Below are 12,319 nucleotides of genomic sequence, written 5' to 3' on the forward strand. Positions count from 1 at the left end.
ATATTGGTATTATGCTCATCGAAGGCCAGACTGGGATCAATCGTGACACCAAGGCTTTTTACAGATGTGGCTGGTGCAATTGAGAAACTATCGAGATTAAGAGTAAACGTAGGCAGATTATCCCTAACAGCTTTTGGGACCCAGAAGAAGAACTTCTGTTTTTTCCGAACTTAGTAAGAGGAAGTTACTTGGCATCCGGTCTTTAATGTCTTTTACACAGTCCTCTATCTTATTAAGTTCAGTTTTGTCCTCTGGTTTAGCTGAAATATATAATTGTGTATCATCGGCATAGCAGTGGAAACTGATGCCATGTTTTCTAATGATGGTACCTAGTGGTAGCATATATAAGGTAAATAATATGGGTCCTAAGACAGAGCCCTGTGGAACACCATACTTTACTCTTGTGAGAGCTGATGGTTCACCATTTACATTAACAAACTCAAAGCGATCACTAAGGTAAGATTTGAACCACGAAAGAGCTCTACCTGTCACTCCTACTAGTTTCTCAAGCCTGTCTAATAGAATGGAATGGTCTATTGTGTCAAAAGCTGCACTAAGATCAAGTAAAACCAGTAAGGATACGTTTCCTTTGTCAGCGGATAATAAAAGATCATTTACAATTTTCACTAACGCTGTTTCGGTACTATGGTGAGGCCTGAAGCCGGACTGAAATTTTTCATATATATTACTCCTATGCAGATGGGAACATGATTGTTTTGCCACGGCTTTCTCTAAGATTTTTGATAAAAAGGGAAGATTTGAAATAGGTCTATAGTTTGATAGCTCAGAGGGGTCAAGACTAGGTTTCTTAATTAGGGGTTTAATTACACCTAATTTAAGAGATTTTGGAACACACCCGAGGCTGAGAGAAGAGTTTATTATAGATAGAAAAGGCTTGGTTATTTCTGGCAAAACGTCTTTAAGTAAACCTGTAGGAATAGGATCTAGTATACAAGCTGTTACCATAACCTTATTTTTCACCCATTTCATGTACAAAACATATATTTTAACATCTCAGTCACCATTAAAAACAGACTGTCATAAGGGATAATCAATAGATTCTAACGTATTTTTCACTCTCTTGATCAATGAGAAAATGGGGAAAAAAGGGATGTGTGAACTGATGTAATGTAATCAAGTACAGTGGGTTTTAACTTACAGGTAATGGCAATCAAATGTAACGACTCAAGGCCAGTGATTATTTTTTTAACGCCTTCATGATTTTTACAATTGAACTGAATTGATTCCTTCCCTCTGTGTTTCTTGGCTATGATCGAGACTTGGCCCAGTTTGTGAAGCTGTGTGGGTATGCGTGTGGCTAAAAGGGGCTTGGGGGTGTGGCAATTGTGGTCCACTATCTTGATCGGCCTGCCTCCAGTTCCTGTCCTCTTAAATTTATAAAGTCCATCCCAGCTCAGTACAGTCCATTCATCAACAGGAGCCACATGGACTATGATTTAATTTCAGATTGAATTACATACAGATTTGTGACAGAAAAATGAATGGAGAAAATCAGCTCACTTTTGCCTTATGGATGATGACACTGCATCTAATAGCAGGTAGGCATCTTTATGTTTACTTCTTTACCCTTCAATGAGGGTTTGCAGCTAAAAGCAGTTATATATGCACTTCATATGCATACTGATGCATACCGTTGCACAGGTGCTGGTAAGTTCAGAGCTCAGCTAGAGCCTAAAGCGGTGGTGAAACACGTGAGCGAGAGTTTGGAGCTCGTGTGCACAGCGCTGGACTGTCCAAGTGAAGCCAAGTTCACGTGGAAGACTCTAGGGGACATCACAATTGGTGGAGCAATGAAGAGCAACCAGATGACCTCACGCAAGACGTATAGCCACTTAACGATAGATGATGAGAAAACAGTTGTATGCCACGTGGATTGTGGAGGAATAAAAGAACAAAGGAAGACAAAAATACAAGTCTACTGTAAGTAAACAAAGCACTTTCAGTGTCAGGCTTGGTACAACATACAGCCCTAAATTTAAGCACACATCAGTTTAAACTGCAGTACCACAGTAAAAAAATATAATAATAAAAAAACTATGAAGGATGCCTTAGATATTTACAAGGATTATGTTATGATCTATTTAGTTAAGGTTTTAATGGAGATAGTAATAAACTAAATATATACAAAATCCTTATTTATAGGGTGCTTTCTATTGTCTGTTCCAAACCCCAACCCCTTAATTTACACTTACACTGAAAATGATACTTTTTAAATGTTTTTAAAATGAAGATGTTTTTGATTTCTTTTAAAGTGAAGTTTAGAAAGATTTAGATTCATTGTGAGTTTAATTGTTATAAAAAAAGTTATTAAAAAAATGCTGTCACTACCGAAACACAGTTTTAGTCCATAGGCAGAGCCTATATTTAGCTACACCCCTGCTTTTAAGAGCAGGAGGTGAGACTGTATCCCTGTCCCTCATGGCCACATGGTGAACAGTTAGCATAATTTTGAAAGAAGTGTGTCCCAAAGTCTAAAAATCAGTGTATATCATTAAGAATTGTCGAACATTTTCATTTCCGAATTAAGTAAATATTTTTGTGTTTTAATAAAAAATATTCTAATTTTATGTCTGTACAGCTGTTCAAAGCTGTGTTTGCTAGTCATGTACTGGCCAGCATTTTTGAGTTCTGCTCAAAGTTAGCTAAAATTGTCACTACCGAAAGAGTCACTACTGAAACATTTGGTGAAGTTTCGGTAGTGATAAAATGGAATGTTTAGTCATTTATTTTGATGAAATAAACATAATTAAGGTTTAAGGTCACTTAATATTTTATATACAGCACTTCTCATTGTATGTACCATAAAATCAGAAAATGACTTGTTTTTACAGAGGTCTAAATGGCAGAGTACTCTATATATGCACCATTAAGAGGCTGAATTAACGGAATAGTTTAATTCATTTTGGTGAAAAATTTACTTGATTTCCCTCTTATCCCAAACGTTGTTGATCAGCCAATGTTTGATGTCCGAATTTTGCTTCTTTAGATTACAATTGGGGCTTCTAGGCTAACATTGCTAACACTGGAAGCCACGTCAGTTATGTAGCTTATCGACAAAATTTTAAGAAAATATATGAAGATTTTGACATGTATTCACAGAAACTGTTTGGGTGGCTATTGACTTCCAGTGTTAGCAATGTTAGCCTAGCAGCTAACATTGTACACTCAAAAATGTCTAGACTGATCGACAGGATTTGGTCTGAAAACTCATTTAAATTAGAAGTTTTGCCAAACTATTTCTTTAAGGTGTTACTTTTGTGCCCTTCACATTTATTTCAAAGAGGAAAAATAGAAAAAAAAATAAAAATATGTCTGGTCATTAAACTTAAAGTGCTCGATCTGTTGAGTAAATAGCTGTTAGCTGGCTAGCTTCATGCAGCAAGTTGTGATAACGAAAAAAAAACACGAGCTATAAAGGTGAATTTTGGTAGGAAGGACACGGGTAAGGGCAGCAACTGAACTGGCCAGGATGGAGACAGTTGGTGACGTTCTGCTTTCAGTAATGATCAATAGTGTTTCTCTCTTTCAGCGTTTCCTAGCGACCCTGTGATATCCCGCAAGAACGACTTGACGCTCATGTGCACGGTTCGCAGTGTGTACTCCTCAGAAATGTTTGAGCTGCACTGGCTGCATGGGGATACTGTCCTTCCAGGGGGAGAAAGCACATTTTACTTCAGTAATGGAGTCCAAGACGTCTCCTCTGAGTACACACTGAGTGAGGAGTACTTGGGGAAGAACATCACCTGTAGAGGCACACTGAGTCTGAGTGGGATACCGGAGGGCCAAAACATCCGTTCAGTCACAGCTCAGTGTAAGTGCTGCTCAAACATTTTAAAAAGGATTATTTTAACAGCATATTTTGTTTGCTTTTGGTTGTTAGATTTGTCAAAAATTATATAAAATGATGTCATTTAAAAACATATGTTTTATATGTATTAACGATTAAGCCTAATCTTGGACTAAATTTCAGTGTTAGTGTAGAATTACCATTGCTATTTCTTTTTGTTAGACTTAGGCTAAATCTGGGTCTGGGACACTGGCCTATTATGTTTAAATATGTACTTGGGTGACCCCTACATGTGTCTAATTAACACTACATTAACACTGTCAGAGGGACAGCTTGTTGGTGGAAGTGTATTATACAGGTATGATCTCAAGAACACCACACCCACAGTGAAGTATGAAGGTGGGAGCATTACGATATGGGGCTGCTTCCCTGCAAACAGTACTGGAGCATTACACATCATGGAAACATCAATGTAGTGATGTATCAGGGCGTTAGAAGACAATTTAATGTTGTCGGCCAAGAAACTGAATCTGGGAACATTGACATTTCAGTGAGACAATGACCCCAAACATACAGCCAAAATCACTTAAAGCTGGTTTCTAAAAACAGAAGGTGCAGATGTTTACATAGCCTAGCTCAGAGGTCGGCAACATGTGGCTCCGGAGCCGCATGCGGCTCTTTTACTGCCCTGTTGTGGCTTCACAGCTGAATTAGATTTGTAGGTAAAAATAAAATAATCCTCCTTTACGGTAAAATAAAGCTCTGCTGATCGTTCAACACAGTTTAACAATAAATGATCTTAAACACTGGAGTTAATGTAGAACTGCTAATTCACCCTTTAACCCTGAAGACTGGCGTGCAAACCTCTGGTCACCATAGCAACGCAGACAACAGTCTTGCCTATCTAGTACCTAATGAAAAGGCAGAGAAAGATTTAAGACGAACTTCAATAATATGGAGATGAATGGACTCATTTGCATTTATAATCACTCCAGCTGGTTTCCTGATACGTTTAATCTGGAACGAGAAACTGTCAAATACTACAAAGTCGCGAAGATTAAGTCAGTTTCTTGTTTGAATTTTCTCGTTTCACCTTAAATGGTTCAGCAGTTACAATCGTCTCACGCCCCATTTAAGGTGGAACAGGAAAATTCAAACAAGAAGCTGGCGAATGAAAAGCTGACTTTAGCCTCGTAAAAAGTCAAACGTTGAGAGACATTTTACAAGAAACTGTTCTACTTTTATGTAAAAGTTTCCTGCCAGAGATGCGAGAAAAGCTATAGCTGAGCTGAAGCTTAAAGCAGAGCAAAGTAAGTCTGGGTTTTCGTTTATATTTTTTAGCCTGTACTAGCACATCAGCACATACTGAGACATATTTACAGAAAAGATGTTAAAATGGACATAAAATGTGGCTCCCAAGGTGGTTGGTTTTTGTTGAAAGGACAAAATGGCTCTTGTTAACATTTGGGTTGCTGAATACTTGTTTCCCCTCGCTGTATTTTAATTATATTTTAAACAGACATGTCACACTGCCATTCTCGCTTCCACCAGAACAGTTAAATACACACTAGTATTTATTTAATGCAATATACTTTTACCAACAAGCTTTTCCTCCTTTCAAAGGGAGCTCAGGGGAAGCTTAAAGTGTGAAAAATGAAAATACACTTAATAGAATCCATTTTTGTACATCAACAATGAAAAAATAAGGATATACTTGGCATTGGTAAGGACAGCACTACAAGTGTAATACAATTAGGCCTCTGTGCATTTGTTACTTGCAGATGGTCCAGCATTCATCACCACCTCCGGTAACACTACTGTGAAGGTTGGAGAGCATTTGGAGCTGAGATGTGATGCAGATGGGAAATCAAACATTTTGTGGAGGAAGTTAGGAAAGAGTGAGGTGACCCTGTTAAGCAGAGACAAAGTGGCTGTGATTGAAAATGTCACCCGGTCCGATGCGGGCGTGTATGAGTGTGAGGCGAGCACTGAACTGGCCAGTCGGCGGTCCACAGTGGGTGTAACTGTTCAAGGTAATGCCAATTCCACTCACTAGCTAGGTCTCTCCAACACAAAATGCTACCAAACTGTGTAACATCTCCAAAGCAGCAGGCTTCCTTTTATGAGCTTTTATTTTTTGGCAGGAGTCTGACTTTGAGTCGATGTAACATATCAGGTTATGCAGGCATGACAGAATATGCCATGAGCACCCAGGTCACCATTGTTTTATATCAGTTACCACCCGCAAGTCTGTTTCTTTCAGGTCTTCCAAACGTCCCCACGCTCAGACATAGCCATGCAGGCAACCCAAGAGCAGGAGACTATGTTACCATAACCTGTGATGCAGACAGCGACCCTCCAGTACAGCTGACAATATCTGGAGCTTCACTGAATCAGGTGGAGAAACAAAGTTCTTCTGTATCCATAAACATTCCCTCAATTCAGCTGAAGCATTCTGGGCTTTACTTCTGTGAGGCAAAAAATGAATTTGGCAGCATGAGAAGCAGCATCAACATCACAGTTCAAGGTAGGTTTTGCAGCTTTCATATCAATCTACTCTCCCCCACCCCCCATGTCATTTAAAGCACATACCATCAGCTTAAATATGTTATTTGTTGTGTTCTCAAAGCTTCTCCCAGGAATTCCACAGTGCTGGTGTACCCATCTGCTGAGGTGATGGAAGCTCAGAACATCACAGTCCACTGCAGCACTGTGAGTTTCCCTCCAGCCACCATCATTCTGACAAGAGAAGCTGATGGCTTTGAGTTCCGATCTCCAAACGGCACCTTCCACCTGTTCAACCTCAAATCAGAGGACAAGGGAACCTACAGGGTCAACTTCACGAATGAACTGGGTTACGAAGTCCAGACCTTTGAACTCATTGTTAAAGGTAAATAATGAACAAAAAAGAAAGAAAATCAGCATTTTGAGAGGTTTTCTTCGAGAATATGATTTGACAAAACCTCTTGGTCAACTATGATTCTGCTGCGTAATTACATTTACAGTTGTATACAAAACACTGGCCAAATTACATATTTTGTTATAGTCTTTCAGTTCTTGTTTTAGGAATTTTCACCCACTGTTTTTTGCAGACTGCTCCTAGTTCTGTGATATTCTTGGGCCATCTTGCAGGCACAGTTTATTTTAAATCTAAGACCATGGTATATATAAGATCTTAGGATAATTTCTTGAAGTAGTTCATGGTGGATTCTGAGGGTTGGTTTGGATCATTGTCCTGTTGTAGAAAAAAGCTTATTTTCAGCTTCAGTTTCTTGACTGACCATCACATTTGCTTTCAGAATTTGTCGAAATTTAGTGGAGTCCATCCTTCCAACTACAGGTGAAATGTTTCCCATGCCTCTGGTTGCCACACAACCCCAAAGAATAATAAATCGAGTTCCCTGCATAAGAGCTGACAAGGTGTTCTTTTCATCAAATGCTGCCCCTTTTTTCTCCAAACATACCTTTGGTTATTGTGGCTAAAGAGTTCCAGTTTACCTTCATCAGTCCACAGCACTTGTTTCCAAAATGCCTCCAGCTTGTCTGTATGTTAAAGTTGACTTCTGATGACACTCCCATGCAGATCTTGTTCGTGCCACCACTCCTGTGTCAGCTAAACCTTCCTACAGGTCCTTTCCTGTCATGTGGGGGTTTTGCTTTGCCTTTCTGTCCAGCATATGAGCAGTTCTATAGGAGACTTCCAGCTGTTGCCTTGATGCCTTAATGATGTTTCAAACAGAGAAAATTGCAGTGGAGCTGGAAGTGCTTTGATATCGTTTTATCTTCCCTTGCTTTGTAGGCATCAATTAGCTTCTTTTTCAGATCTAGAGGAGTCCATGGTTGTTGAGCATTTGCACAAGATTTAAAGAGTCAGAGAATTGATTACTCTTTGGAACTATCATCAGATGACGATTCCTCATGACAAGCCTAACCAGTAAATTCAACAAAATATGTCATTTGGTTAGGGGTGCCCAAATATTTGCATTTAATTATGTATTTCTTTATCAATACATTTACTTTGGAGATTGAAGCATCCAGCTATTTTGTTCCTATAATTCAGTATTTTCCATTACAGTGCTATTTTATGGGAAAGTGCTTTATACAGTAATTTATTGATATTTAGTCAAAAATCAGGATTTTGGTGGACCAAGAAAGTCAAGAACACCCCTACAAAACATAAATTAAATGGTTTCACTGATTTTTTGAAGATTCCACATAATTTAATGGTTGAGATGTCAAGAGGTTTGACGTGAAATGGTTAATTGTAGAGAAACTTACCGAATTTACAGTGGTGGTGATAGGAACCAAGCATCACAATATCTACATATTATATATATATATATATATATATATATATATATATATATATATACACTATTCATAATGATTAACTTTCTGTGAGGGAGCTTTTAGAGGCATTAAACTCCTCAGACGTCTGGTTCCTATCACAATCACTGTGAACAATTCTGACTTAGTAAGTTTCTCTTGAATAGAACATTTTGTACCAAACCACTCTGAATGACTTTGTGGACATGTAAACCATTTAACTATGCAGAAAATAACAGAGTTTCCCTTTAAGATGTCTGGTTCCTATCACCACCATTTTGAACAATGCTGACTCAGAATGGAGCATCTTACGTTATTCCACTCTAAAGACTGTCCTGCATTTCTTCGTGGTTTGTGCGTATACTTGGATTCTGGGTTAGTGTTTCTATTAAAACGTGTATTTTTTTTTCCTTCAGAGCAACAGACTGTCACGCCCATCCTGACAAAAACCCTTGTTCCTGCCGTGGGTTCCGTGTCCCTGCTGACCGCTGCAGCTTTGCTACTGCGATACCTGAGGAGAACCAAAAAAAACTCCAGTGATTTTAACCTGGGCGAAGCATTAGACATGTAATCGCAAGAGTGGGGCTGATATGCTTATTACAGGTTCACCAATTTCTTCATAATTTCATCAGTGGTTTTATTGGTTCACAGAATAATTCAGATGGAAAGGAACATAAGCTAATGCCATCTTAGTTCAAGCACTAATGAGTCAAGCTTCTTGCTGCATTGCTCATGGGTTACAAATGTATATTAAGTATTAGATATTTTGTTTATTTGCTGTTGATATGTTTCAGCCGAGTTGGTACTCTAACGTAGGCTAACGGTTAAAGAACAGAGCTGTGTAGAGCAGAGACCACCATTCATTTATTTAATTGCCAGTCAAAAATGCTATTAAGTATAAGTTTTTAAGTATACGTTTATAAGTCTTATCAAGAAACTTTCTATATTTTTCCAAAAGTTCAGTCTTAGAAGTTGGTTGCACTTTCTGCTTCTTACAATCCACAATCCAGGTCTGGACCCTGAGGTGGACATGCACATAATTTTAAATAGCTTCCTAAAATGTTTGTAATCATGGTGACCAATACAACATTGTGTGAAAGAGAAGTATTAGCATTTTATATGCATATGCAAGTATCACAAATGAGGTACTTGGTCTGAGCCAGTAGTAACAGGATGAAGTTTGAATTACCTGTACTTAATGAAGTTTATGTAGTTTCTTTTACCCAGTCTGTGGTCATTATGTGCACAGGGGCCAAGTGGGGAAGGCTGGGTGGGGTTGAGTGGGAAAAATTGGCCGAGTGGGAAAAATTGGCCGGGCGGGATTGGGTGGGTAAAATTGGCCGGGTGAGTAAAATTGGCCGGGTGGGATTGGGTGGGTAAAATTGGCCGGGTGAGTAAAATTGGCCAGGTGAGTAAAATTGGCCGGGTGTGATTGGGTGGGTAAAATTGGCCAGGTGGGATTGGGTGGGTAAAATCGACCGGGTGGGATTGGGTGGGTAAAATTGCCTGGGTGGGTAAAATTGCCCGGGTGGGTAAAATTGCCCGGGTGGGATTGGGTGGGTAAAATTGCCCGGGTGGGTAAAATTGGGCGGGTGGAGTTGGTTGGGCTTTTAAAATTGACCAGGTGGGTAAAATTGGCCGGGTGGGTAAAATTGGATGGGTAAAATTGGCTGGGTGGGTAAAATCGGCCGGGTGGGTAAAATTGACCGGGTGGGTGTGGGGTAAAATTGACCGGGTGGGTGTGGGTGGGTAAAACCGGCTGGGTGGGGCTGATATATTTGTACACATATAACCGACAGAGTAACCACAGCTGTCTCTGCTCTCTCTATCTAGACAAATGTATAAAATGAGCTGAGCATCAACCAATCAGATTACCAATGTGAAGCAAGAAACGCTTGTTTCGCCATAATCAAGCTACACTAGCAGGAGATTATTACGATGGTTGAAAAAAACGGAGATGATGAAGCTGGTTAAAAAGGAAAAGCTTTTGAAACAATATTAGGCCGATTTAGGCCACAGAACTACTCCACACCTCCTGCTTGTGTTTTAGTGACAGCCGGTGAGGGAAGCGACTCACTTCGCTATAAAATGCATTGGGAACTTTTACAGTCTTTGGTTGCTGCAGATTTTAAATACATGTTAATAAAACAAGATAAAATACGAACTCCACCCATGGATCTTCGCAACACTCCAAATATTTAAAACTTCTGTTCTTTTGTTATTTTTCTCTTATTGTTTTTAGCACTTGCCTGAAATCTGATGGAAATCAGCCCAATCAGCCCCCATTTCCTGTGTCCCTGCTGGGTGGAGCACATTTATAAATCACCTCATAATATCACTATTTTTTGCACTAGACTGTAGCCGAACTTTAACAGTTCCACAACACCTTATGAACATGCTGTTTGTAAAAAGTGCAGTGTTTGCAGACATTGTATTGTGTTTTTTTGTTTTTTTTTCTATTTTATGAGTATGTTCTGTTTCATGTACAGTATGTCTGTATTGATATTCAGGCTGTATTACTGATGCACTGTTGATCATTTTTGTGGTTGTTATGCTGGCCTACTGGTCTCAGTTGGGCTTTCCTATGTCATTAAATAAAGAAACAATAAATCAATAAATTAATTATAGCTTATTTGCTGATTCCATATGTGCTGGTAAGTGAAATGTACCATAGTGACAATCTGACAATTGATTCTGACTGAGTACTTGACCATGAAACGACCCTTAAGTCTCAGCCGGGTGCAGTCTCAATAGCGTGGCTGAAACAATAAGAATTTAAGCATGTTTTTAAGGCTTTTTTGGAACTACATAATAAAAAGTACATAATATCTCATACCAAAACCTTACTGTGTTTTCCGACTTTATTATTGTGATGTTCTAATTCACTGCATAACACAGGAAGGAATGAGGAAAAAAGGCTGTTTTACTGAGCCAAAAACAGCACACATACTTTTCCTTCAAATATGCTTTATTAATAACTGCTACTACAACTGCTACTACCACTCTTAATATAGACGGTCCTTAAAGGGTTCTTTAATAATAGCCTTGGTTCTATATAGAACCATGAACACTCAAAGAAACATTTGCATGCTTAAAGGGTTCTGTGCATGATGAAATTGTTCTCCAGATTGATGGAGAAGGTGTTGTATATTTTTGCAAATGGTTCTATATTGCACCAAAAAGGGTTCTTCTAATGTTACAAGCTTGACATTGTCACAAGAGCAGAGCCCTTTTTCGTGCTATATGGACATTCTCCATAAATCTGAAGAACCATTTGAGCATGCAAGTGTTCATGGTTCTTTATAGTAGCATTGCCTTTTCTAAAGAACCCTTGTAGAACCATCTTTTTTCAGTGTACCTCCACAAAAAAAGTGATCACTTACAGCCACAAAATGAATCCTTATCTGGGAGATCTGTACAGAAAGTCTAGTTCTGGACCAGCGTTACTACATGACGCCCTACTGTATTCCAGAGATAAGGCAAGCGATGTTATATGCATGAGTCATAATGGTCATAGTAACACATGTGATAAGCTGTTCTGTTCTGCAATCATCCAACAGTCAACTGTCACCGAGGTGGGAACTTGTAGTGAGGGAGGGAGTGGGGGGAGTGGTGGTAACTGTATTGCATTATAGTTATACAATATACAAAAAAGGGCAGTGATCATATTACAAAGACGTTATAATAGTAGGGGGATGATAAAACGACTACATTAAAAGTCACATGTAGTGATTCTGGGGCCTGTATTGTGAGACGATGAGGTAGAGAATAACTCAAAATTAAAGTAATGAGTACAGAAATGATTTTTTCCAGGGAGTATTAGGTAATACCATTACATTTTGAGATAGAAATCAGTAACTACTCACAGTAACTAATTAATACTAACATTAACATCAGCATTATGTATGATCTGCTGAACCTGTGCAGCACTCTGTTCTAACTTTATCTAACTTTATTAGATTTTTTCTCTTAACACTCAGAAAATCCCAGCACAGAACCTCCAGTAATGTAGACTGTCGCTTAATTTCCTTGTTTATACAAGCCAGTCTTTATGCAGTTGTGTCATCATTTTCTGGCCTTTGTTTATCCACTTATCACCATTATGATAACGCTAATCTCCATGGGAACTCCCAGAAACATTATAAAGGAGGAGATGGTCACTGTTTGGAAAGTGAATGGGAAAGC

General features: G+C 38.9%; 1 protein-coding gene across 1 annotated transcript; it reads left to right on the forward strand.

Moving 5' to 3' along the window:
* Nucleotides 1–1,342: 1,342 nt before the first annotated feature.
* On the forward strand, nt 1,343–8,705 carry vcam1a (vascular cell adhesion molecule 1a). The gene is made up of 7 exons (XM_036596005.1): nt 1,343–1,559; nt 1,663–1,941; nt 3,551–3,832; nt 5,590–5,841; nt 6,072–6,335; nt 6,438–6,698; nt 8,551–8,705. Exons 1-7 carry the CDS (start codon nt 1,499–1,501, stop codon nt 8,703–8,705), a joined length of 1,554 nt encoding a protein of 517 aa, XP_036451898.1. The 5' UTR covers nt 1,343–1,498.
* Nucleotides 8,706–12,319: the final 3,614 nt, after the last annotated feature.

This window comes from Colossoma macropomum, unplaced genomic scaffold (assembly GCF_904425465.1).
Source record: "Colossoma macropomum unplaced genomic scaffold, Colossoma_macropomum, whole genome shotgun sequence".
Taxonomy (NCBI): Eukaryota; Metazoa; Chordata; class Actinopteri; order Characiformes; family Serrasalmidae; genus Colossoma; species Colossoma macropomum.

Bases quoted from the DNA above. Each gene is read 5' to 3' on its own strand.
- vcam1a (XM_036596005.1), top strand. From the start codon at position 1,499: ATGAATGGAGAAAATCAGCTCACTTTTGCCTTATGGATGATGACACTG. The intron at 1,942-3,550 runs GTAAGTAAACAA...TCTCTCTTTCAG, and splicing joins GACAAAAATACAAGTCTACT to CGTTTCCTAGCGACCCTGTG. The intron at 5,842-6,071 runs GTAATGCCAATT...TGTTTCTTTCAG, and splicing joins AGTGGGTGTAACTGTTCAAG to GTCTTCCAAACGTCCCCACG.